Raw genomic sequence first — 27342 nt, forward strand, 5'->3', positions numbered from 1 at the left:
CCGATCTAAATCTAGATCTAAACTTGTAAAATTACAAGCTAAAAATGGATGCAAAAATAACAAGAAACGTTCAATTGTAGTTTATAATAAGACAAATGTTAAGTTACAAGCTAAAAATGGATGCAATGAAATGCAAGCAATCCAAAAGAAATGTATATGCTTGTTTGTTCTTTCGATTGACCTTAGACACATATACATATGTATATAGTGTATATACATAGTGTGAAATGTCTTCCTCTGTTTTAGAGATCATGCTTTCAATCTATAGGCTACCACTAACACTGCTACTGCAATTACTATTATGTTAATTTTCAGGCACCTTATCAATATCATACTAATAAGAGCAATCAAAATAACAGGCAAATAGTAGTGTATAAATAAATATTAGTATAATAATATTAGTTATGATCTGAATTTATTGAAATAATGGCGATAATACAGCAATTCTTTTTTTTTTAAATGATAATCTAATAGCGTAATTTTTAATAATTTGTTTCACACATTCAATGGAAACACTGGCGTGTTGCCTTAAGGAGCGTCCACAGTACTTCAAAGTTTACTGAGTAACTAAATTTAGCTGGGCAAAAAAATTTCATTTCATTTTTAAAGTAATACAAATATTAATTAAAAATGTGTGATTAGTCTGTATTTCAGTCCACAAAAAATATCTGATCTGTCATTTTTGTTTTGTATGATAATCAGAGTCAGGGCAGTGTAATTGCATCTTTATATCCTGAAATCAACTGTATTTCTTCCTGGATGATGTATTATTTTTGGCTGTTTTATCAGTTTTCATCAGTTACCATAACCATCTATAACGGAGGTTAAAGTACATTATATTTAGTTTAACTTGCGTATCTCACACATCTGACAACCACCAACAGGGCTTTGATCGACAGTTGTAAACTTCAGAGTTACTAACCAATTCCAAAGTTGAAGTACTGAACTGAAGTAGTCCAAGATGACCAGAAGATGGCACTCACACCAAAATAGTGACATCACAGTTACCCATGGCAAGACCTGAGGTAAGTTTCTTAGCGATATTGACTGCAAGAAAGTTTGGTCCTTACCGCAAAAGTTCCCTCTAACGAAAAAGAGGTGTCATTTAAGTTGATCCACAGATTCTATCCAGTGCAACATTTCTTACTAAAGTTAAAGAGTGACATAGATGTAAATTGCTCCTTCTGCGAATCACATCATGAAACTTGCTCTCATTTATTCTGGTCCTGTAAATTTACATGTGAATTGTGGAAAGATGTCAATAATTTTACATTTTCTCAGATTTTGCACTGTACTATAGAAATATTATATTTGGTTGCCACTTACTTTACACTATACTTCCTATATACCAATTGTATTTCGTTTCCTGTCCTGCGGTTTCAGGCTTCTGTTTCTTTTGTGGTTTTCCTGCTCTGACTTTTCTTTTTTTTGTCTCTTCAGTCGTTTCACTTATGTACATTTGGATCGGGTCGTTTCTGTACTTCCAGCGCTAGGTCATCACACGAAGTGTTGAGAAGACGTTAATGGTTAATCCTAATAAGTAAGATGTGTTTCACAGGACGTTATATTAATCAGAAGACCCCAAAAAAATGCCCCTGTGGACACTTACCGTCAACGGTGTCTGAAAGGGGAAGTCTTGCACACTCCCGTTCACATCCGCACATTCCTCTTGGATATCTCTACTCATATCTGCACAAACTGAAAGTAGTGCGCCAGTCTGAAAGCTCTGTAATCTTAAAGTGACACTAGGTGTTGGAACAGGCTACAAAATACTCTTCAACCATTAGCAAACCAATGTTTACAATATATTTATCAGGATTTGGTGGAATTTCAACATAAAAATAAAGCTATAATTTCAACCTGGTTACATAGGCCTATAATACTCCAATAATGTTCCAACTGGAACATTATAGGGTTAAGGTGGTGTGTTAATAGTTAAAGTGCTAAAGTGTTATTTGCAGCCTATAATCTGGTACCATTCAGATTTTTGGAGCAGTGTTGTACATATTATGCAGCAGGATAAAGAGATATATTCTGAATTTATACAGTGAATAACAGATACTAGGAGATATTGAGTTTGGGGGTCCTCCCCAAGAACATTTGAAGGTTTTTGACTAAAAATTATGCAATTTTACATCAATTTGCACCATTATTATAACTAGTTAAATGATTATTTTTTATTATTTATCACAGCCGTTGTCTGAACTTTTAATTCTTCTGGAAATGTTTGCCCAGTAAAATCATATTCTATAAATCAGAAGAGCAGATTAAATAATGTTTCATTCATTATTGTTCAAAATTAAAAAAAATAAATAAAAGAAAAAGTTATGAGAAACAATTCACTAATTATTTTACAAAAAGGACGTTAACATTGTATTGATAAATTACAGCAGCGTTGTTCTCCCCCATATACCCCCCCATGCCGTGCGTCAGCTTGTCCAGATGATCCTTTCCGGTGGACCAACATGGGACATTATTTTTAGGTTGAGATGGTTTAAACGTGTCCAAATATTCTGTCTTTTAGTGTTATATAGGTGACAAGGATCCTCAGGTGAAAGAAGTCACAGAGGCCATGGCCAGACTTACGATAAGTGAACAGACGCACCTCACCTCCAGGTCCTCCAGTAGCCCCATGGACATTGATGCTGAGCCCACAAGAGTCAAGCAGACTCTAAAAGATGCCAAATCTTCCTGTAAAAGGAAATGGGAGGCTGCTAATCCAGCCGGTGTCACAAGGTACGTGTTATATAGTACCACTTCACTGTACTGATGAGTTCTGTTGGTGTTAAGATACTGGAGATTCAAACTACTGTTCATCTTTATGCAAAAGGCCAGACAGCCTCGGTCCAGACCGAAAGAGGAGAAGAGTGGACCTAAATGGTAAGCAGGCAAACAGAAACGACAAATCTTTGCGACAAATTGTGCAGATGAACACAGATAGGTTAAAATTAAATTTTTACTGCTGATATTAAAGAGATTGAAACCGTTCTTTATCTGTGCAGAAACCCAGAATGCTCCGTTCACACCGTGAAGAAGACCTGCAGCTACCTTATTTTATGTTTTTTATTCTCAGGATTTGATTTTCAAGCTGTTTGTGACTCAGGAACTTGTTATTTGAGTGTTATACTTTCTTTGAACTTGTGGAATAAATTCTCATACAGGTCATTCTTTGACAAAACAAAAAGGGACCAGATTGAGTTCTGTTCGTTGTCAGCTCTTATAAAGCTCTTTAAGTGTCAGACTCCTTCAGCTGCAGTGTGTGAAGCAGAGATCCTGCCAGTGGCGGCTGGTCAATAGAGGGTGTTAGGGCGCACACAAAAAAAACATAATAATAAATTATACAAATTGTCAATATTTGTGTGTTTAAAATATGCAATGCACCCAGTAATATGTGTAAAATATGACAGAAAATCATCCGTGCAAAATATATGGTTTTCCTGCACGTCCCTGCCTCCCCTCTGTCTGCCTGTCTGTACAGTATGTCTGAAGTTCAGCTCTGGGGCGACTGAGAAATCGCCCCGAGCAGGCGGGTCTATGTAGCAGCTTAGCCAATAGCTGATTCAAGCTCTGAACAAATGACATTAAATTTAGCCAATCAGCGTCCTCAAATCTGATACGAGAGGGGCAATTATTTTATCGCCCCAAGCGACTGACGTCAGCTACTGCTCGTCAGGCTTTAGAAAATCTAGCCCGTGACGGGTGACTTTGACCAATCACAGGTCAGTTAATCAATAAAACTTCAGTCAAGCACACATGTTAAACTAGCAAGACGAAAACGTCAACTACTGCACCGAAAATGTCGACTAGTGCAACAAGAAGTTTAACATGTTAAACAAATGTATCACTAGTCACGCACAGTCGCACACTAGTGCTGAGCAAGGCTCAACTAGGTAAAGAAAAGGTCCGACGTGTAAGAAAAATGTGTTCGGTCAAACTCTTTACATGTTTGGCACAAAATCCAACTAGTGAGACAAAATGCCTTCCAATAGTTAACTAGTGAGGAATATATCAGTGCACTAGTAAACTAGTAAGGTACAAAAAGACCCTCACTAGTGCAACTAGTGGACCTTTTTTCCCTTACTAGTTAACTAGTAAACATTTTGAGCCACACTAGTTAACAAGTAAGATCAAAATGCTTTAACTAGTTAACTAGTGAACATTTAGGCCATCACCAGTTAACTAGTGAGGTGCTTTACTAGTTAACATGTCAAAGCTCTTGCTGCTTACTAGTTAACTAGCAAGACTGTCAGCCTTAGTACTTTGGTGCAGAGGTCCACTAGTACGTCACTAAGCTGACTAGTTTGGCTTTGTTCCTACTAGTGTGGTGCACAGTCTCACTAGTAAGGCTTCTGTTGGAACTAGTTTGATAAAAGTGCTGTGGTGTTGAGTGTTTAGCTTAGCCTCTGGAATAACTCTTGGGGTCAGCCTGATAACCATACTTAACTCCTCTGCATAACTTTTGTGTTTTATGAATACACCAGCATCGACCAATTAAATGTTGATTTTAAAAGCATTTCATGAGTCATCGGTGCATTAGAGACATGAGGACCAGAGCTCTTTATCTTGGGAGTGTTTGGCTCTTAAAAGAGCCTTTTGGGGGCTGGTTTCCAGCAGTCAGCGAGTCTCCAGCTTTACTTGGACTTGGCGGCCTTCTCGGTCTTCTTGGGCAGCAGAACAGCCTGGATGTTGGGCAGCACGCCGCCCTGAGCGATGGTCACTCCGCCCAGCAGCTTGTTGAGCTCCTCGTCGTTGCGGACAGCCAGCTGCAGGTGACGGGGGATGATACGGGTCTTCTTGTTGTCGCGGGCAGCGTTTCCAGCCAACTCCAGGATCTCAGCGGTCAGGTACTCCAGCACAGCCGCCAGGTAGACGGGGGCGCCGGCACCCACACGCTGCGCATAGTTTCCTTTACGCAGATGCCTGTGAACACGACCGACTGGGAACTGGAGCCCAGCACGGGAAGAGCGGGTCTTTGCCTTAGCTCTGGTCTTTCCGCCGGTTTTGCTTTTTTTTTTTTAAAGACTTTATTAAATTTTTACAAGTTTACAGGAATTTAGTGAATATACATAGGATGTGACATGGATTACAATAGAAGAATACAAAAAGAAAAGACAGTTATGCAAATAAAGTGCTATGTGGAGAAGTCATTGATTGTTCGTTAAAAGTGCCTCCTTGAGCGCACAAGGTTAGAGGTCAATTGAGAAAGGCCGGAACCGGAGGGACCGGGCTCTGGGGCATGGGTAAACATCACAATATACAGGGTAAACATCACAATGTTCAGGGTAAACATCACAAAGTACAGGGTATCAGAAGTCCAGTTGGCTCCATGGGAGGATCTGGTTCTTGTCCAAAGTTCTCCTCCTTCTGAGGTCAGTCAGTATTTGCTTCACAACGGTATCGCTGTCAATCACAGTCTGCTCCAAGACCATGACGCACCTTGTTTTCCATAGCTTGAAGCAAGTGATGCTAATAATTAGTTGTGAAAGTTCTTTTTGTTTTACAGACATCTTTTCATCCAACAAACCATACATCACAGATTTATAACCGACTTCATGAGCCAGGCCGAGGCCTTGGAGCATGGACCAGACCTCCTGAGCTCTGTAACAGTCCATGAGCAGGTGTTGCTGTGTCTCGTCTTCGTTACAATAAATCATGGGACATGTTTTTGTAGTAACGTAACAACTCCATGAGACAACAGCTCTTACCGCAAGTCTGTTAACAGATATCAGCCACCGCACATCTCGAATGCTCTCTGAGAGGTTTTTAGTTTTCAATGTTTTAATTACTTCAGTACTTTCAGTATCAGTTAAATATTTATGTTTTATTAGGCCACCATATTTAGAATCATTTATTTTTTTGAATATCATTTTACTTGGTAAGCCATTCCAGTCAATCTGCAAATCTTGGTATTGTGAGATGAAGTCTCCATATATCAATTTATAATCAGGGCCTTGTCTGGCTCTACCTCTCCTCTTTCTCCACATGGAGACATCTCCAACCCAGAGAGCCTTCCTGCAGATGGCAGCAGAGACATTTTTAATAAAAGCTATATGCAGTCTACTCCCCAGCTCAACAGCTCCTAACCCCCCGTATTCTTTGCTTTTAAACATTAGTTCTCTTTTAGTTACTTCCCTGGTTGTACCCCAGATTAAATTAACACACTGTTTATTTAATTTAATTATCATTTTGTTGGATGGAGGGAAGATGTTGGCTAGGAAGAGGAGTTTGGATAGGATGAAGGTTTTGACGATGTTAACTCTTGTTTTATAATTAGTGCTCTTGTTTTCCCATTTTTTCACCTCTTCTTTGATGGCACATAGTTTGTTTTCCCAGTTTCTTTCACTACATTCTCTATTACAAAAGGATACGCCCAGTATTTTAATTTCTTGATTAACTTTGATGTTAATATTTTGTCTGTCCCTCTCAGCTCCGATCCAAACTCCCTCAGTTTTATTATGATTTAATTTGGCTCCAGATGCAAGTTCATATAGAGACAGATTATTTGTTAAAGCATCCATCTCTAACTGGTTTTTAATAATAACAGTTATGTCATCTGCGTACGCGATGGATGTAGTTTTGGGCATGTGCCCTACCCTTGTACCGGCGATTAAACTGTCTGAGTTGATTTTCTTGATTAAGGGGCTTATGGCTAGGATGTACAAAGCGGGGCTCAGAGGGCAGCCCTGCTTTACACCTCTCTCCACTTCGAAGGGGTCAGTTAAAACACCGTTTACATTTATACAAATATTTGATTTGGTGTACAGGCATTTAACCATTTCAATGAATGGTTCAATGAAAACCAAGCAGACCGCTCGTAAGTCTACCGGAGGCAAAGCCCCCAGGAAGCAGCTGGCCACCAAGGCTGCCCGTAAGAGCGCCCCGGCCACCGGCGGCGTGAAGAAGCCTCACCGTTACAGGCCCGGTACCGTGGCTCTGAGAGAGATCCGTCGCTACCAGAAATCCACGGAGCTGCTGATCCGCAAGCTGCCCTTCCAGCGCCTGGTGAGAGAAATCGCTCAGGACTTCAAGACCGACCTGCGCTTCCAGAGCTCCGCTGTCATGGCTCTGCAGGAGTCCAGTGAGGCTTACCTGGTCGGCCTGTTCGAGGACACCAACCTGTGCGCCATCCACGCCAAGAGGGTCACCATCATGCCCAAAGACATCCAGCTGGCCCGTCGCATCCGCGGAGAGCGAGCTTAAACTGTCTGCTGCTCCACAAACCACAACGGCTCTTTTAAGAGCCACCTCACTCTTCACTGAAGGGCTCATTCCTCTACTGGCAACACACGTTTTACCAGCAATGATAACACATGATGTCTTTAAAATACTCTGCAGGCTACTCTCTGTGCCTGAATATGAGAACAAACAGGAAAATATCACTGATATGTTTTGACTCTAAAATTAAAAATGAGAGCTAAATCACTTTTGAATGTAGGTCATGTATATTAAAATACAAGTAGGGATCAAATCTAGCCTCAAGAAAGCTGTAGAAGGGCTTGTGTTGTAAAATAGAGAATTTTTCATCAATATCAATTAACCTTACTTTACCTTACATTTAACATGTTATGTTACTTTTATTCCATTTCCTGTCAACAGCTTCTGATTTGTCATTGCTGAATATATTTGGGCAGGTCAACCACTCCTCTCCAGCCTGCTGCAGCAGCACTGAATCATAGTTGTTAAAGACATTACTAAACACTTAAAATGTCCTCTTAGTTTTAAAATGTGTACTAAAAATTAAAGTGTGTACATACCGCTTCTTAATGCTAGTGGTGTTTAACCCACATTATGTTGCAGGTCCATCATGGTACTGCATGGCTGGTTTTTGCTCGTTCCTTCTTTTGAACATTTTGTTTTGTGACATTGCCCTCTCATCCTAATTTCATAAGTAATAATGCATTTCAACTCATTTCACCTCAATATTTATTTTTGCTGTTTTCTTCTGCATTAAATAAACAAAGGAAGGGAGGGAGATGTATGACATAAACAGCGTTGCACATGCATTTACTCATTGTAATCATTCTTATCAACTCAAAGCCAGAACGGAACAGAGTGAGTTTTAAAGATAATCCTCACCATTGGACGTGTTAAAAGGCAGCTGATGAACACTTTATGGAGGTGTCTAAATGCAGATACAGAGTGGATCCACACTGCTCTGATGATTGTGAAAAATAATTACACCTACAGGAACTTTATATGAGAGCTTCAGTCTCTAGAGACTCTCAGGCCTAAACTCAAATAGTTGAATGGAGATATTCAATTCAAACTTTATTACAGACACACAGGAGGGTCCATAGCAATAAGAGAAAAAATAAGAAAGGACACAAACAGTTGACTGACACTATGCCATCTGGGAACCCAAAGCAACAACCTCATTGCATCATTGTAATCAACTATGAGCCTTCCCATACTACTTTTCTTGTAGCTACACCAAAGATGAGCTGTATACAAAGGTGCGCAGAAAGCTATAAATAATGAACATTTTACATTTACAGAAAGCATACTGAATTTACGAGCAACATATTTGCCTGAGCATATTGTTTTCAGCACTGTCGATAGATATCTCTGTCATCATTTCAATCATCAACATAAAGAGCTGACTTCCTGTTAAAATGTTATAACCAACCGTTACCATTCAAATCATTATAAAGGTAATTATAGTGTCATGTTTTCTGTTATTTTTCAACAGGCGCAAGCTAAAAAGATGGAAATGTTGAGTGGTATTTTATTTTCTCTGCATGTCATGAGAGGGATATCACTCAAGTGAAATACAGGAAGAACTAATTTCTTATCTTCTCTACTTCTGACTATCATGGCATTACTCTTTTTTGGCATTAAATTTAATGTCATAGTCTTTGCCGTACTGTGAGCACATCTTCCCAGCCCAGCACTATATGGACTGAGAATTACCAGGTCATCAGCATACACAAGGTGATTAAGGTGATAGGTCATCCATATACACATTGAACAAAATAGGAGACAAAATGCCACCTTGGTGAACACCATTATTTACATGAAACAGGGCAGATACAACATTGCTCCATTTAACCTGCATTATCTAATGTGAATACCAGAATACTGGTATTCTAAGTATACACTTTGAAACACCTCTGGCAACAGTTTCAGGAATAAGTTTTCATGATTAACCATGTCAAAGCATATAAATACAGTGGAGTTTTGGCTTCCATATTTCGCAACTATTTCCTTTAGGGCATAAAATACACATATCAGTAGCATGTTTCCTTTTAAAGCCAAACTGGTGATCAGTGGTGAGAAAAAAAACATTTCCAACCATTCTAGCAGGATTCTTTCCAGCACTTTAGAGAGAATACCAGCGAGGGCAACAGGTCTATAATTATCCATGCTATTTAATTTATCAGCCTTGTCCTTAATAAGAGTCACTAACAATACAGAGGTGTTAAAATCTGGAAGGACACCATTAAACACCAGTAAAGCACATTGACAACAAAGCTTAGGACTGGCATATTTTAGAAGTTCTGCAGTGATATGATCCATACCACAAGCCTTGTTATCATCGAGCATCATAATGGCATCATAGACATCATCTGACCTGACTGCCATGTTTTCAGAGAGATCAATATTTTCAACTACAACTTCATTACTTTTAACACAGTTGAATAAATTACAATAATGCTCACGCCACATCTCGGCTATTTTGTCTGGACCACATGCACCTTCAATGTTGAATGATTATAACTCTGACCTCTTTCCAGAAATCATAATGGTTATTAATCTGCAGCTTCCTAGCAAGTGAATCTGCTCTCATTGTGTTCTCGTATCTTTTTAATAAGACAAAGTGCATCTTTAAATCTTGCAAGTTTTTTTCTGTTCAAGCAATGACCCCTGCCTAGGCCTTTCTGATTCTGACCAGTTTAAAAGCTTCTCTCGCTACAGCATGTTTGACAGCCACAAAATCATTCCATCCAGGTTTAATGTTATCCACCTTGTTCTCATGTTTACAGAAGGGCTTACTAGAGGCGTTAAGAGCCGTTGCAATATTGTCATACATGGTACACAGTTCTATCCCATGTTGAGGGCTTTTACAGTTCATATTATGACAGGTTAGAGCTTCCCTAGGCTGTTCAATATTATTTAAGAAGATGTCAGAACAGAATAAAGTCTGAATAATAAGTAATCTACCCAATTGTTTCACTTTTGCTTGCCTAAAAGCAACTAGTCTTACAGGAGACATGCTGTTCCTGATTCATGCTGTTGTTCAGTAGGTGGCGCTGATGCACCAAAGAGTTTAATCATCAACCTTCATCAGAAGAAGAAGAAGAAGAAGTGCTCCGACTCTGTCTTCTATTACGTCCTCAGACAGGTTTTTGGTACTGACCAGTAGTGAGAAAAGTACTTTAGATCTTGTAGCCTTCTCAAATAAAAGTAGCAAAACCACAGTATAGAAGTTCTCTCTTACAAGTAAAAGTCCTGCAGTAAAAATGTTACTTAAGTAAAAGTACAAAAGTATTGGCATCAAAATAAAGGCCTACAGAAAGTGCCAAAAGTAGAAGTAGCTACTGATTATGCAGAATGGCCCATTTCAGGATGCGATGGCACTGGTTTGAAATGGTGGAGTTTACATTATTTCTCATTTGTTACACATAATAAATGTTTATAATAATATTAAATTTAAATAATACATTTGTGATAGCAGGGATGTCAACAGTCAGTGTACACAAGCAGCCGGACCAGCAATGGAACATTTAAGTGCCTCCCTGTGTATTATTTCAGCAAATCACTTTTTGATTTCAGCGATCACTTTCACGAAATATTTTAGTTATTATGATTGCTCTTATTAGTATACTATAGATAAGGTGCCTAAAATATATGGTTTTATACTTTATTTAGTGCTATTCTTCACAGGTCCTTTTAGTGTCAGCCATCTGATGTGGAGATTTGTAGTGCATTGGTCATGTTGTGCTTCTCACATTCACTTTCAACTGGGTTTGAAATATTGTGATATTTATATTTAAAAAAAAAAAAAGGGAAATGTGAAGAAGCAAAGAATTGCATATTATATTATCCCCTCACACAGCTACAAGGCTATCTAATATGTAACACAGGAAACACTTTTAAGATCAGATGGCTGGCTGTCCTGTGAGGTCTATTTATTTTTCATACTATTTGTAGGTTTCATCTGGCCCAAGTATTTTTTAAACATTGTAATGAATAAGTGAAAAGCCCTTGTTTATTTCTCCTCCTAGCTCCAAATATAATATTATGTTTATGTCTGCAGTTATTGTCAACAGCAACAATTAACAGGTAATCACTCTTTAAGGATGATGTGGGTGGCTCTTAAAAGAGCTCCGCTGTCATGGCTCTGCAGGAGTCCAGTGAGGCTTACCTGGTCGGCCTGTTCGAGGACACCAACCTGTGCGCCATCCACGCCAAGAGGGTCACCATCATGCCCAAAGACATCCAGCTGGCCCGTCGCATCCGCGGAGAGCGAGCTTAAACTGTCTGCTGCAAACCACAAACCACAACGGCTCTTTTAAGAGCCACCTCACTCTTCACTGAAGGGCTCATTCCTCTACTGGCAACACACGTTTTACCAGCAATGATGACACATCAATAATATCTTAAAAATACATTTTCTATTTTACTGTCTAGAGAAAATGTAGGCTACATTTCAAAACCTCAGTATTACCTAAGAAGCAAATGAAAACAAAAGGGATATATTATCGATTATGTTGAGTCATCCTAAAGTTAATAAACAACAAAAATAAATAATAAATGTAATGTAATGAGTTATGAATTAAGTATGCTTTAAACACTCGAAGAAAAATAGTGAAGGGCTGCTGTTTTTTTTTTTTTTTTAAATATATCTTCAACTAAACCATTTGATATTTTATATTATAGTTGTTAAAGACATTAATAAGCCTTTAAATGTCCTCATAGCTTCTTGCAACTACACTAAACTGCATTCTAATATTATATTAAGTGTCTACATACTGCTTGTTAATGCTAGGGCTTGACTTGCTTGGAACTGTTCTTTTTGGTTTTCATTGGTAAAAGTTGTAGATAGTGATTTAATAGAAGCTTAAAGAATATGACATTAGATCTCAGGACCAAAATCATCCAACATATGTGTCCATATCTCAGTCTGGTTACAAAATATTCTGTTTTTACCTGTATTTTTGCTTGTTACTTCCTTTGAACACTGAAAAATGAACGCAGTTAATGTTCATGTAAAAATGTAAATGTTAATGTAAAAACATTGATTTCACATCCTAATCTCATAAGAAATGATACATTTCAACTCTTATGTACTTTATTTCACCTCTATTTATTTCTGCTCCGCCTGAAGCTTTCTTTCATGTTTTTTTTATTTATTATTAATTTATTGTATTTTCCCCAGCTTTTTCTTCTTCTTTCGTCTGCTAGTTCATTACTCTCCATCCCAATGTAACCTGGTTTGGAAATTAATTTGTAGTCTGTAATAACAAAAGCCACTCTGTTAACGGTCCTTTTGAAAGCAACTGTTTGACTCTCTTGTGATCCATTAAATGTGAACCAGTTTTCTTTACTTAACCAGACTTTATCAGATATCTGAAGTGGGGCAACTCATGAAGCCACAGTAGAGCTTCCCTGAACACTGGACATCCAGAACAGAAATAAATGTGCCAACATGTCATTTATTGTTGTTGTCAATGTGACTTGTGGTCAAAGGACCTCCCAGTCAGGATGCAGCAGCAGCTCAGGTTCAGCACCCTGGACAGAGACATCTCTCTGTCTGCGTCACTTCATCAACAATAGTCTGATGTCAATAATCTGGATTATATGAGTCATTAAAATGTCGGTTTACCGGTTTTGTTTTCATGTATTTTGTTTAATTTGAAATCACACAGACATGATAAATAAAGATAAAGAAATACAGTGAAAGAGCTGAGAAAATAAAGGCCCAGAAAAGCTAATACAACAGACAAAATACTATATCAATATCTGATGATTTGTCTACTTAAAGAATCACATCATGATTGTCCTTCATACGGTACAGAGACATGAAAGACAGGAGACATGCTGTCCCTGATTCATGCTGTTGTTCAGTAGGTGGCGCTGATGCACCAAAGAGTTTAATCATCAACCTTCATGAAGAAGAAGAAGAAGAAGAAGAAGAAGAGCTCCGCCTCTGTCTTCTATCACGTCCTCTGACAGTATTTAAATAGCTGTGAAGCAGCGGACCAGAGTTTACTGTTGAGTAGAAAACATTGATCAGCAACGATGAGTGGAAGAGGCAAAGGAGGAAAAGGACTCGGTAAAGGAGGCGCAAAGCGTCACCGTAAAGTCCTCCGTGATAACATCCAGGGAATCACCAAGCCCGCTATCCGCCGTCTGGCTCGCCGTGGTGGAGTGAAGCGTATCTCCGGTCTGATCTACGAGGAGACCCGCGGTGTGTTGAAGGTGTTCCTGGAGAATGTGATCCGTGATGCCGTCACCTACACCGAGCACGCCAAGAGGAAGACCGTGACCGCCATGGATGTGGTGTATGCTCTGAAGAGACAGGGACGCACTCTGTACGGCTTCGGTGGATAAACACACTCTGTTGCTTTATGAACACTAAAGGCCCTTTTAAGGGCCAACCCACTTACTCAACATGAAGAGCTGACCTCCTGTTACAATGTTATAACAAACCGTTACCATTCAAATCATTATAAAATTAATTATAGTGTCGTGGTTTCTGTGTTATTGTTCAACAGGTGCAAGCTCATATGAAACATGAGGAATAAGCTAAAAAGATGGGAATGATGAGGTAGCCCACCTGGGGGGAAAGAACAGTTATTATTGAGGCAAATTTTCTATTGCTATATGTTGGTCTTGAACATTTGATCATTAATTGTTGTCATTTCCAGTTTGTATGGATGGTGTTTTGATTATAGCTATAGGGACACTAGTATGGATTATGTTGGCAGTTTTATTGTGCACAATGACCAAGAGAGATGGAGGAATGTTGCAATACATCATTGAGCCAGAATTGTTCAGAGTAATCGATAAAGAAATGCATGGATATATACAGAAAGGTCATATTTTATATTCAAGATATGTAAGAATAATATAAACATGTAGCCCATGCTAGTACTTCCAGTAATACAATTGTGTTGTGATCTGAAGCAGAAGCTTCAGCATTCTATAATATAGGCCTAAAACAACAATAAGACAAGTATAGGTCTGAGTCCAGTGTCTCTGTAAGTTGTAAATACTATGAAGCAGAAAAAAAATACCAAATGTGAGAGAGACAACTGGGAGAGTATACTTGTATCTTATACAAGAAACAGCATGTAGGATACAGTTTGAACATCAATGACGACATGTATTAAAACTATGGGACTAAGTGGATGTTTAGTGAACGACTGATGGGGTACACATTGTAGCTTTAATACACTGCAATAACAGTAACGTAAGCACCATAGGGCATTTCATATAGTTGCTTCCTTTGCACACATTGGACTGTATTGTTTTTGCAAGGTTCAAAATGTATTTATAAAGCTTTAAGGACAGGAACATGTCTTTAGTTGTAGTGGGTGGCTCTTAAAAGAGCCTTTGTGTTGTTGGTTTAGCAGCAGCTTTACTTGGAGCTGGTGTACTTGGTCACAGCCTTGGTTCCCTCGGACACGGCGTGCTTTGCCAGCTCACCGGGCAGCAGCAGGCGGACAGCGGTCTGGATCTCCCTGGAAGTGATGGTGGAGCGCTTGTTGTAGTGAGCCAGACGGGAGGCCTCACCGGCGATGCGCTCAAAGATGTCGCCCACAAAGGAGTTCATGATGCCCATGGCTTTGGAGGAGATGCCGGTGTCTGGGTGGACCTGCTTCATCACCTTGTACACGTAGATGGCGTAGCTCTCCTTCCTGGACTTTCTCCTCTTCTTGCCGGTCTTGCTGGCGGTCTTGGTGACGGCTTTCTTTGAGCCCTTCTTGGGCGCTTTGACTGAGGGGGCATCCGGCATGATTCGTAGTTCAGTTTTCTCTTGAGTCCACTGATATAATCCTGAGCAGTGAGTCTGTATTTATATCCACTCCATGCAGAGCTGACTGTGCTGTTGCTCGCACCTGATTGGTTGTTTCATGACCAGGACTGCGCATGCGCCACATACAACAACATCACTTCACAAGATGATAGTTTAGAGTTTAGTTGATGGAAGTTTTTGGTGCTGACCAGTAGTGAGAAAAATACTTTAGATCTTGTAGCCTTCTCAAATAAAAGTAGCAAAACCTCAGTATAGAAGTTCTCTCTTACAAGTAAAAGTCCTGCAGTGAAAATGTTACTTAAATAAAAGTACAAAAGTATTGGCATCAAAATAAAGGCCTACAGAAAGTGCAAAAAGTAGAAGTAGCTACTAATTATGCAGAATGGCCCATTTCAGGATGCGATGGCACAGGTCTGAAATGGTGTTTACAAGAGTTTACATTATTTCTCATTTGTTACACATAATAAATGTTTATAATAATATTAAATATAAATAATACATTTGTAGTAGCAGGAATGTCAACAGTCAGTGTACACAAGCAGCCGGACCAGCAATGGAACATTTAAGTGCCTCCCTATGTATTATTTCAACAAATCACTTTTGGATTTCAGCGATCACTTTCACAAAACATTATAGTTATTATTTCTATATTATGTGCCTGTTATTATGATTGCTCTTATGAGTATAATATAGATAAGTTGCCTGAAATAAATGGTTTTATACATTATTTAGTGCTATTCTTTACAGGCTCCTTAGCTTTAGTGTCAGCCTTCTGATGTGGAGATTTGTAGTGCATTGGTCATGTTGTGCTGCCCACATTCAACTGAGTTTGAAACATTGTAATATTTATTTTATTAAAAAAAATGTGAAGACAGCAAATAATTGCATATTATATTAGTCCCTCACACAGCTACAAAGCTCAATAATATGTAACACAGGAAACACTTTTAAGATCAGATGGATGGTTGTCCTGTGAGGTCTATTTATTTGTCATACTATTTGTAGGTTTCATCTAGGCCCAAGTATTTTTAATCATTGTAATAAATAAGTGAAAAGCCCTAGTTTATTTCTCCTCCTAGCTCCAAATATAATATTATGTTTATGTCTGCAGTTAATGTCAACAGTAATAATTAACAGGTAATCACTCTTTAAGGATGATGTGGGTGGCTCTTAAAAGAGCCTTTTTGTCGGAGTGTTTGTTCAGACTGAGAACAGCTCACTTCTTCTTGGGTGCTGCTTTCTTGGCTTTGGCAACCTTCTTAGCGGGAGCTTTCTTGACAGCAGCGGCCTTTTTGACCACCTTCTTGGGACTCTTGGTCACCTTGAGAGCCTTAGTCGCCTTCTTGGGGCTCTTGGCTGGTTTCTTGGGGCTCTTGACTGCTTTCTTGGCCGCTGCGGGTTTCTTCGCCTTCTTCGGGGATTTCTTCGCGGCTATCGACTTCTTTGCCGGCATTTTAGCCGCTGCGGGTTTCTTGGCTGCGGGTTTCTTGGCTGCGGGCTTCTTGGCTTTAGGAGCGGCTTTCTTGGCTGGCTTCGGCTTCTCTGCAGCCTGCTTGCTGACCTTGAAGGAGCCGGAGGCCCCGGTCCCCTTGACCTGGACCAGAGTCCCATTAACCACCAGGGTCTTGATGTTGGTCTTGACGCGGGCCTTGTTCTTTTCCACATCGTATCCTCCGGCAGCCAGAGCCTTCTTGACGGCGGCCAGAGACACGCCGCTCCGCTCCTTGGATGCGGCCACAGCTTTAACGATGAGGTCTCTGACGCTGGGGCCAGTCTTCTTCGGTTTGGAGACCTTCTTCTTGGCTGCTTTGGCCGCCGGGGCGGCTTGAACTGGAGCTACTTCTTCTGCCATTTCCTCCTGAAGTTTAGTTCCTCTTCACGACAACACGAGAGTGAGACTGGACTGTTGAAGAGCTCGGAGCAGGAGGCTGCACTTAAACACACCATGAGAACCGTGGAGACTCAACCCAGCCCGTAGCTCCTCTGAGCATCTGAAAGCCGTGCCACTTGTGTTTTCTCTTCACTGATAAAACACTCAAAACATCATGTGGGAGAAGTGCTGAAGGCTGACAGTGAATGGAGCCGATAGCGGACTTGTGTCTCTTCATATTCAAGTCATGTAGAGCTCTGATGCTCTCTGCATTTTGTTTTTGGAGCCTCCAAACCTCACCTATCACCGCCGTGGCCAGCACTGCTCAGCGGCTTTTCTCTCTCATTTCTCTCCTAAAATGATTTAAAATGCATCAGAGCTCCATCAAAAGACGTTTTCCAACTGGCCCACATGTTTGTTCAGGAACTCAATGTAAAAACAACCATCTGCTGTTGATGAGTGTTTAGTAAAGTGCAGTTATTGAGGGAGCAGCAAACACACTGATGATGGCCGAGGCTTATGGTGCAGTTTAGCCAGACTTCCTATCAGAGCTGCTCGCTGTGACTGTGAACATGTCCTCTACTGAGGACTGATTTTAATATAAATAGTTAATAGTTTATATTAATGAAAACTAATCTACGAAATAAATGTCGCCTGTCTGGGATAGTAGTAAGTGGATTTAAATATTACAGTAACACAGTTTCACTGATACATACTGTATATGGGCCATTCTACCGAATTGGTGCAAAGTCAGAGTTGTAAACATTTTGAAATTTTTATCTTTACTTCCCAAAACTTTATATATATATATATATATATATATTGACTATATCTAGGGTACCAATATCTAATGAAAGATCAGTAAATTTTGCTATTGTATTTTCAGACTGGATTGGAATGTTTTTCTTCTCCCTAAATTTCTCACTACCTAAACATAGTAATACACTACCATCAAAAAGTTTTATATTAACCTAACCTTAAGATTGTGTTTCCATCCCTCCTCTAATGAATATTTTTACATATTTTTCTAGAAAATTACAATTTAAAATTTTTTTTATGTTCAATTCATAAGGATTCATCAAAATCTAAATGCAATCTTTCTTTGTAAAATGTACAACGCTGATAATATTTATTTCAGAGTTAAGGATTGATTAAATTGAACATACATTTAACCAATCAGTATCATAACATTTCAGTTGATAACTCAATATACCTTATTTTTTACAAAATACCCACTGTTTCCGTAGTGACTGCACTGTTTCGGTAGACCACAGTGTTTTGTTTGCAAGGTTATATCATATTCCCTCAACCTTATTGCTTAATAATAAATTATAACATGCCTTATGCCTTGGAAATATTACAAACACGAATGTTTTATGAGCAATAGAATGCAATTTATTATTGAAGACAGAACAACTGTGGTCCAATTGTATCCAATGGTGCATAAGTTTATTTTTTAAAAAGAAGGGTTGAATGAAAAATGTAATAAACTCAGCGCATTAAGCAATCATTTTTAAAAAAGAGTATTCTCCTTGTCTTCTTAAAGCAGAGGAACCCTCTAGTTTTTACATGACACCAGTGGAGGAGTTAATTTAAAGCAACTGGACTTTGTCTGTTTAGTCAAGAGGACATTTTCATCAATCTGTTCCATATTGATGAAGCCTCTTGGATGTGAGACTACAAGATATTCCAGTGATCTCGCACCAATGAGAACCTTTACAGAGATGATGCTGAGTTTAACATACTTGTGATTCTCAGCATGCGAAATAACTGTTCCACACATAATTATTCCCAGTTACTGTAATTGTTAGCTTATCCAAGCAACAAATCATTTTAGGTAACAATCCTCAATGCAGTCCCTCAGACTGGACTCGATGCAGTCCCTCAGACTGGCCTCAGTGCAGTCCCTCAGACTGGCCTCAGTGCAGTCCCTCAGACTGCTCAGTGCAGTCCCTCAGACTGGCCTCAGTCCCTCAGACTGGCCTCAATGTAATCCCTCAGACTGGCCTCAATGCTGTATCTCATGCTAGCTTCACTGCAGTCTTTTAGACTGCCTCAATGCAGCCCCAGATCCTGATACTGTCCTTTATGTTGGCCCTTGTACAGGCCCTAGTATCAATACCTCTCATGCTGACCCTGACACTGTCTCAGTTGCTAGCCCTAACTCACCTTTAAATATACTTTCAACCATTATTGAGTTATGTCTGTCTGTTGACATGTCAATGCTGGGCACTTTCAATAGAGTTTAAGATTGTTCAGAGAGCTTTCCGTGTCATTTTCGCCACAAATATATATTCAGGATTCTTTAGCTGATAATTTGCAGCTTGAAAAAGACCAAAACTGCTGCATTAGCATTATGAGGCAGTACATAGTAGCTGGACGCAGTAGTGGCCTTTCCTTGCACATCAAGCAGCTTTTTGGCAAAGATACCCAATGGATGAGGGCATGGACTGTGGTTCGACACATATCCTTTGGATGGTTCAAAATGAACATTAAGCTTTTTTCCCCCCTTAAATACTCTATTTTTTTCAGTTTTATTTTCATTGTGTTTCTCTATACCGTAAAGGTTTTGAAACAGGGTTTTGAACCTTAGAATTCCTGGTTGCAACATTTTTTGTGTTGTTCTTGCACAGATGTAATGATATTTTTTCACTTTACTTAAAGAAGCAGTGTGTAGCATTTAGGGGGATCTTTTGACAGAAATGATATATAATAGTTAATAAGTATGTTTTTTCTTTAATGCTATTTGATATAATCTTGAATTTCTACAACCGATGATTATTTCAACAGCTGCTCCACAGCTGACTGCCAGTATTACCCCTCCTGCCATTATTATATTATATTACAATACACTACAATACAATTATTGACCAAAGGATTTGTTTACACACATAAGATTCATTAGCCACTAAAACAATTATTGTTTATTATACATGTATGTTATACTCATAATATACTTACTAGAAAATAGTCATTATATTATATATTATATAGATATGAATGGATTACATGGTAATATATTTTTTTCATTGTTTCCAGTCATTCCGCACAGCCTTTACTGGTGCAAAATATAGTATATCACAGATCACATGGTTAAGATCATAGCTGCCTGTTTTACACTCTTTGATCACCAGGGGGTTTCATGCACATAAAGCCTCGAGAAATGAACCCTTTTCCAAACCAATTTCCTGGAAAGCTTCAATGCTTCATGAAGCTTCAGCTCGCCATCACTAGTTGTTTGTCTTTACTTCCTGTTCTTGTCAGTGAATTAAACTCTTTTCATACCTCTGTTCCATACAGTAAATAACTCTGCACTTTCTGTAGGCCTTTATTTTGATGCTAATACCTTTGTACTTTTACTTAAGTAACATTTTTACTGCAGGACTTTTACTTGTAAGAGAGAACTTCTATACTCTGTTGTTCCTCCTTTTACTTGAGAAGGCTACACGATCTAAAGTAATTCTTCCACCACTGGTCAGTACCAAAAACTTCCATTTCGCAACTAAACTCTAAACTATCAACTTGTGAAGTGATGTTTGTCTTTACTTTCTGTTCTCGTCAGTGAATAAAACACTTTACACACCTCTGTTATCTACAGTAAATAACTCAGGGAGGGTTAACTGTTAACTGCACCAATCAGGTGCGAGCAACAGCACAGTCAGATTTTGCATCGAGTGGATATAAATAAATCAGTCTGTCATCTAAGAGGCATCGTTTGATTCAATAGAAATCCCAGCTGATAATCATGCCGGACCCCGTCAAAGCGCCCAAGAAGGGCTCAAAGAAAGCCGTCACCAAGACCGCCAGCAAGACCGGCAAGAAGAGGAGAAAGTCCAGGAAGGAGAGCTACGCCATCTACGTGTACAAGGTGATGAAGCAGGTCCACCCAGACACCGGCATCTCCTCCAAAGCCATGGGCATCATGAACTCCTTTGTGGGCGACATCTTTGAGCGCATCGCCGGTGAGGCCTCCCGTCTGGCTCACTACAACAAGCGCTCCACCATCACTTCCAGGGAGATCCAGACCGCTGTCCGCCTGCTGCTGCCCGGTGAGCTGGCAAAGCACGCCGTGTCCGAGGGAACCAAGGCTGTGACCAAGTACACCAGCTCCAAGTAAAGCTGCTGCTAAACCAACAACACAAAGGCTCTTTTAAGAGCCACCCACTACATCTAAAGACATGTTCCTGTCCTTAAAGCTTTATAAATACATTTTGAACCATGCAAAAACAATACAGTTCAATGTGTGCAAAGGAAGCAACTATATGAATTGCCCTATGGTGCTTACGTTACTGTTATTGCAGTGTAGAATTAAAGCTACAATGTGTACCCCATCAGTCGTTCACTAAACATCCACTTAGTCCCATAGTTGTTTTTTTTTAATACATGTCGTCATTGATGTTCAAACTGTATCCTACATGCTGTTTCTTGTATAAGATACAAGTATACTCTCCCAGTTGTCTCTCTCACATTTGGTATTTTTTTTCTGCTTCATAGTATTTACAACTTACAGAGACACTAGACTCAGACCTATACTTGTCTTATTGTTGTTTTAGGCCTATATTATAGAATGCTGAAGCTTCTGCTTCAGATCACAACACAATTGTATTACTGGAAGTACTAGCATGGGCTACATGTTTATATTATTCTTACATATCTTGAATATAAAATATGACCTTTCTGTATATATCCATGCATTTCTTTATCGATTACTCTGAACAATTCTGGCTCAATGATGTATTGCAACATTCCTCCATCTCTCTTGGTCATTGTGCGCAATAAAACTGCCAACATAATCCACACTAGTGTCCCTATAGCTATAATCAAAACACCATCCATACAAACTGGAAATGACAACAATTAATGATCAAATGTTCAAGACCAACATATAGCAATAGAAAATTTGCCTCAATAATAACTGTTCTTTCCCCCCAGGTGGGCTACCTCATCATTCCCATCTTTTTAGCTTATTCCTCATGTTTCATATGAGCTTGCACCTGTTGAACAATAACACAGAAACCACGACACTATAATTAATTTTATAATGATTTGAATGGTAACGGTTTGTTATAACATTGTAACAGGAGGTCAGCTCTTCATGTTGAGTAAGGTGGGTTGGCCCTTAAAAGGGCCTTTAGTGTTCATAAAGCAACAGAGTGTGTTTATCCACCGAAGCCGTACAGAGTGCGTCCCTGTCTCTTCAGAGCATACACCACATCCATGGCGGTCACGGTCTTCCTCTTGGCGTGCTCGGTGTAGGTGACGGCATCACGGATCACATTCTCCAGGAACACCTTCAACACACCGCGGGTCTCCTCGTAGATCAGACCGGAGATACGCTTCACTCCACCACGGCGAGCCAGACGGCGGATAGCGGGCTTGGTGATTCCCTGGATGTTATCACGGAGGACTTTACGGTGACGCTTTGCGCCTCCTTTACCGAGTCCTTTTCCTCCTTTGCCTCTTCCACTCATCGTTGCTGATCAATGTCTTTCTACTCAACAGTAAACTCTGGTCTGCTGCTTCACAGCTATTTAAATACTGTCTGAGGACGTAATAGAAGACAGAGGCGGAGCACTTCTTCTTCTTCTTCTGATGAAGGTTGATGATTAAACTCTTTGGTGCATCAGCGCCACCTACTGAACAACAGCATGAATCAGGAACAGCATGTCTCCTGTAAGACAAGTTGCTTTTAGGCAAGCAAAAGTGAAACAATTGGGTAGATTACTTATTATTCAGACTTTATTCTGTTCTGACATCTTCTTAAATAATATTGAACAGCCTAGGGAAGCTCTAACCTGTCATAATATGAACTGTAAAAGCCCTCAACATGGGATAGAACTGTGTACCATGTATGACAATATTGCGACGGCTCTTAACGCCTCTAGTAAGCCCTTTTGTAAACATGAGAACAAGGTGGATAACATTAAACCTGGATGGAATGATTTTGTGGCTGTCAAACATGCTGTAGCGAGAGAAGCTTTTAAACTGGTCAGAATCAGAAAGGCCTAGGCAGAGGTCATTGCTTGAACAGAAAAAAACTTGCAAGATTTAAAGATGCACTTTGTCTTATTAAAAAGATACGAGAACACAATGAGAGCATATTCACTTGCTAGGAAGCTGCAGATTAATAACCATTATGATTTCTGGAAAGAGGTCAGAGTTATAATCATTCAACATTGAAGGTGCATGTGGTCCAGACAAAATAGCCGAGATGTGGCGTGAGCATTATTGTAATTTATTCAACTGTGTTAAAAGTAATGAAGTTGTAGTTGAAAATATTGATCTCTCTGAAAACATGGCAGTCAGGTCAGATGATGTCTATGATGCCATTATGATGCTCGATGATAACAAGGCTTGTGGTATGGATCATATCACTGCAGAACTTCTAAAATATGCCAGTCCTAAGCTTTGTTGTCAATGTGCTCTACTGGTGTTTAATGGTGTCCTTCCAGATTTTAACACCTCTGTATTGTTAGTGACTCTTATTAAGGACAAGGCTGATAAATTAAATAGCATGGATAATTATAGACCTGTTGTCCTCGCTGGTATTCTCTCTAAAGTGCTGGAAAGAATCCTGCTAGAATGGTTGGAAATGGGTTTTTTTCACCACTGATCACCAGTTTGGCTTTAAAAGGAAACATGCTACTGATATGTGTATTTATGCCCTAAAGGAAATAGTTGCTAAATATGGAAGCCAAAACTCCACCGTATTTATATGCTTTGACATGGTTAATCATGAAAACTTATTCCTGAAACTGTTGCCAGAGGTGTTTCAAAGTGTATACTTAGAATACCAGTCTTCTGGTATTCACATCAGACAATGCAGGTTAAATGGAGCAATGTTGTATCTGCCCTGTTTCATGTAAATAATGGTGTTCGCCAAGGTGGTATTTTGTCTCCTATTTTGTTCAATGTGTATATGGATGACCTATCACCTTAATCACCTTGTGTATGCTGATGACCTGGTAATTCTCAGTCCATGTAGTGCTGGGCTGGGAAGATGTGCTCACAGTACGGCAAAGACAATGACATTAAATTTAATGCCAAAAAAGAGTAATGCCATGATAGTCAGAAGTAGAGAAGATAAGAAATTAGTTCTTCCTGTATTTCACTTTAGTGATATCCCTCTCATGACATGCAGAGAAAATAAAATACCACTCAACATTTCCATCTTTTTAGCTTGCCCCTGTTGAAAAATAACAGAAAACATGACACTATAATTACCTTTATAATGATTTGAATGGTAACGGTTGGTTATAACATTTTAACAGGAAGTCAGCTCTTTATGTTGATGATTGGAATGATGACAGAGATATCTATCGACAGTGCTGAAAACAATATGCTCAGGCAAATATGTTGCTCGTAAATTCAGTATGCTTTCTGTAAATGTAAAATGTTCATTATTTAGAGCTTTCTGCGCACCTTTGTATACAGCTCATCTTTGGTGTAGCTACAAGAAAAGTAGTATGGGAAGGCTCATAGTTGATTACAATGATGCAATGAGGTTGTTGCTTTGGGTTCCCAGATGGCATAGTGTCAGTCAACTGTTTGTGTCCTTTCTTATTTTTTCTCTTATTGCTATGGACCCTCCTGTGTGTCTGTAATAAAGTTTGAATTGAATATCTCCATTCAACTATTTGAGTTTAGGCCTGAGAGTCTCTAGAGACTGAAGCTCTCATATAAAGTTCCTGTAGGTGTAATTATTTTTCACAATCATCAGAGCAGTGTGGATCCACTCTGTATCTGCATTTAGACACCTCCATAAAGTGTTCATCAGCTGCCTTTTAACACGTCCAATGGTGAGGATTATCTTTAAAACTCACTCTGTTCCGTTCTGGCTTTGAGTTGATAAGAATGATTACAATGAGTAAATGCATGTGCAACGCTGTTTATGTCATGCATCTCCCTCCCTTCCTTTGTGTATTTAATGCAGAAGAAATCAGCAGAAATAAATATTGAAGTGAAATGAGTTGAAATGCATTATTACTTATGAAATTAGGATGAGAGGGCAATGTCACAAAACAAAATGTTCAAAAGAAGGAACGAGCAAAAACCAGCCATGCAGTACCATGATGGACCTGCAACATAATGTGGGTTAAACACCCCTAGCATTAAGAAGCGGTATGTACACACTTTAATTTTTAGTACACATTTTAAAACTAAGAGGACATTTTAAGTGTTTATTAATGTCTTTAACAACTATGATTCAGTGCTGCTGCAGCAGGCTGGAGAGGAGTGGTTGACCTGCCCAAATATATTCAGCAATGACAAATCAGAAGCTGTTGACAGGAAATGGAATAAAAGTAACATAACATGTTAAATGTAAGGTAAAGTAAGGTTAATTGATATTGATGAAAAATTCTCTATTTTACAACACAAGCCCTTCTACAGCTTTCTTGAGGCTAGATTTGATCCCTACTTGTATTTTAATATACATGACCTACATTCAAAAGTGATTTAGCTCTCATTTTTAATTTTAGAGTCAAAACATATCAGTGATATTTTCCTGTTTGTTCTCATATTCAGGCACAGAGAGTAGCCTGCAGAGTATTTTAAAGATATCATTGATGTGTTATCATTGCTGGTAAAACGTGTGTTGCCAGTAGAGGAATGAGCCCTTCAGTGAAGAGTGAGGTGGCTCTTAAAAGAGCCGTTGTGGTTTGTGGAGCAGCAGACAGTTTAAGCTCGCTCTCCGCGGATGCGACGGGCCAGCTGGATGTCTTTGGGCATGATGGTGACCCTCTTGGCGTGGATGGCGCACAGGTTGGTGTCCTCGAACAGGCCGACCAGGTAAGCCTCACTGGACTCCTGCAGAGCCATGACAGCGGAGCTCTGGAAGCGCAGGTCGGTCTTGAAGTCCTGAGCGATTTCTCTCACCAGGCGCTGGAAGGGCAGCTTGCGGATCAGCAGCTCCGTGGATTTCTGGTAGCGACGGATCTCTCTCAGAGCCACGGTACCGGGCCTGTAACGGTGAGGCTTCTTCACGCCGCCGGTGGCCGGGGCGCTCTTACGGGCAGCCTTGGTGGCCAGCTGCTTCCTGGGGGCTTTGCCTCCGGTAGACTTACGAGCGGTCTGCTTGGTTCTTGCCATGACTTCTTCTTTCTCTGGTCAGGAGGTGTAGTAGCTCCAATGAAGAGACACGCTGCTCTTAAACTGTGAAATGGTGACGCTGCTTCAGACCTCCGGCTCCTGATTGGTGAGGGGCTCCTCCGGGAGCTCAGCACCGCCCAGAGGAGCGACCCACCGCCCGAAGCTACGCTGCTGATTGGTGGGAAATCCTTTCAAAGTGTCCGCCAACATTCAGAGCGGGCCGCCCTCTGCTGCTCTGCTGGAAGCCTCTTCTCTGGTTGGTCTGTCAGCAAGTCTCGCTCCGCGGACATATAAAGGAGCTTTCTGCTGGTGGAGCAACACTTTTTATTAGTCTCCACTACTGAAAACATCTCACGATGAGCGGAAGAGGCAAAACCGGCGGAAAGACCAGAGCTAAGGCAAAGACCCGCTCTTCCCGTGCTGGGCTCCAGTTCCCAGTCGGTCGTGTTCACAGGCATCTGCGTAAAGGAAACTATGCGCAGCGTGTGGGTGCCGGCGCCCCCGTCTACCTGGCGGCTGTGCTGGAGTACCTGACCGCTGAGATCCTGGAGTTGGCTGGAAACGCTGCCCGCGACAACAAGAAGACCCGTATCATCCCCCGTCACCTGCAGCTGGCTGTCCGCAACGACGAGGAGCTCAACAAGCTGCTGGGCGGAGTGACCATCGCTCAGGGCGGCGTGCTGCCCAACATCCAGGCTGTTCTGCTGCCCAAGAAGACCGAGAAGGCCGCCAAGTCCAAGTAAAGCTGGAGACTCGCTGACTGCTGGAAACCAGCCCCCAAAAGGCTCTTTTAAGAGCCAAACACTCCAAAGATAAAGAGATCTGGTCCTCATGTCTCTAACGCACCAATGACAAATTAAATGCTTTTAAAATTAACATTTAATTTATTGTTGCTTGTGTATTCATAAAACCCCAAAGTTATGCAGAGGAATTACGTATGGGTATCAGGCTGACCCCAAGAGTTATTCCCTTAGGCTGAGCTAAACACCACGTGAGATGTCTAGGTTACATTTAACCTAAATAGAGGGCTACCAAACTAAGCCAAACCAGTCAGCTTTGTGACGTACTAGTGGACCTCTGGACCAAACTAGTAAAGCTAACAGTCTTGCTAGTTAACTACTAAGCTGCAAGACCTTTGACATGTTAACTAGTAAAGCACCTCACTAATTAACTAGTGAGCTACAATTGTCTGCACTAGTTAACTAGCAGGGGCCTAATTGCTCACTAGTTAACTAGTTAAAGCATTTTGATCTGACTTGTTAACTAGTGTGGCCCAACATGTTTACTAGTTAACTAGTAAGGGAACAAATGTTCACTAGTGGCACGAGTGAAGGTCTTTTTTACCTTAATAGTTAATTAGTGCAGGCCAAGAAGAGACACTAGTTAACTAGTAAGGGCC

General features: G+C 40.2%; 9 protein-coding genes across 9 annotated transcripts; 4 read left to right on the top strand and 5 right to left on the bottom strand.

The window, feature by feature from the left end:
* Window positions 1–4527: 4527 nt before the first annotated feature.
* On the bottom strand, window positions 4528–5654 carry LOC119486693 (histone H2A-like). The gene is made up of 2 exons (XM_037767000.1): window positions 5530–5654; window positions 4528–5004 (listed from the first exon to the last, which is right to left on the bottom strand). The coding sequence occupies exons 1-2, from the start codon at window positions 5652–5654 to the stop codon at window positions 4632–4634; spliced, it is 498 nt and encodes a 165-aa protein (XP_037622928.1). The 3' UTR covers window positions 4528–4631.
* Window positions 5655–6792: 1138 nt separating this feature from the next.
* Window positions 6793–7278, top strand: LOC119486506 (histone H3-like). The gene has a single exon (XM_037766662.1). The coding sequence runs from the start codon at window positions 6793–6795 to the stop codon at window positions 7198–7200; it is 408 nt and encodes a 135-aa protein (XP_037622590.1). The 3' UTR covers window positions 7201–7278.
* Window positions 7279–13232: 5954 nt separating this feature from the next.
* Window positions 13233–13592, top strand: LOC119486533 (histone H4). Its single transcript, XM_037766692.1, has one exon. The coding sequence runs from the start codon at window positions 13243–13245 to the stop codon at window positions 13552–13554; it is 312 nt and encodes a 103-aa protein (XP_037622620.1). The 5' UTR covers window positions 13233–13242; the 3' UTR covers window positions 13555–13592.
* Window positions 13593–14539: 947 nt separating this feature from the next.
* LOC119486515 (histone H2B 1.2-like) lies at window positions 14540–15004 on the bottom strand. Its single transcript, XM_037766670.1, has one exon. The coding sequence runs from the start codon at window positions 14960–14962 to the stop codon at window positions 14585–14587; it is 378 nt and encodes a 125-aa protein (XP_037622598.1). The 5' UTR covers window positions 14963–15004; the 3' UTR covers window positions 14540–14584.
* Window positions 15005–16021: 1017 nt separating this feature from the next.
* Window positions 16022–17402, bottom strand: LOC119486484 (histone H1-like). Its single transcript, XM_037766634.1, has one exon. It carries the CDS (start codon window positions 16833–16835, stop codon window positions 16200–16202), a length of 636 nt encoding a protein of 211 aa, XP_037622562.1. The 5' UTR covers window positions 16836–17402; the 3' UTR covers window positions 16022–16199.
* Window positions 17403–20584: 3182 nt separating this feature from the next.
* On the top strand, window positions 20585–21015 carry LOC119486526 (histone H2B 1.2-like). The gene has a single exon (XM_037766684.1). The coding sequence runs from the start codon at window positions 20599–20601 to the stop codon at window positions 20968–20970; it is 372 nt and encodes a 123-aa protein (XP_037622612.1). The 5' UTR covers window positions 20585–20598; the 3' UTR covers window positions 20971–21015.
* A 959-nt stretch (window positions 21016–21974) lies between these two features.
* LOC119486532 (histone H4) lies at window positions 21975–22376 on the bottom strand. Its single transcript, XM_037766691.1, has one exon. The coding sequence runs from the start codon at window positions 22322–22324 to the stop codon at window positions 22013–22015; it is 312 nt and encodes a 103-aa protein (XP_037622619.1). The 5' UTR covers window positions 22325–22376; the 3' UTR covers window positions 21975–22012.
* Window positions 22377–25454: 3078 nt separating this feature from the next.
* Window positions 25455–25954, bottom strand: LOC119486502 (histone H3). The gene has a single exon (XM_037766657.1). The coding sequence runs from the start codon at window positions 25941–25943 to the stop codon at window positions 25533–25535; it is 411 nt and encodes a 136-aa protein (XP_037622585.1). The 5' UTR covers window positions 25944–25954; the 3' UTR covers window positions 25455–25532.
* Window positions 25955–26285: 331 nt separating this feature from the next.
* LOC119486508 (histone H2A-like) lies at window positions 26286–26726 on the top strand. The gene has a single exon (XM_037766664.1). The coding sequence runs from the start codon at window positions 26300–26302 to the stop codon at window positions 26684–26686; it is 387 nt and encodes a 128-aa protein (XP_037622592.1). The 5' UTR covers window positions 26286–26299; the 3' UTR covers window positions 26687–26726.
* The last annotated feature ends 616 nt before the right edge of the window (window positions 26727–27342 follow it).

This window comes from Sebastes umbrosus, chromosome 4 (genome assembly GCF_015220745.1).
Source record: "Sebastes umbrosus isolate fSebUmb1 chromosome 4, fSebUmb1.pri, whole genome shotgun sequence".
NCBI classification, from domain to species: Eukaryota; Metazoa; Chordata; class Actinopteri; order Perciformes; family Sebastidae; genus Sebastes; species Sebastes umbrosus.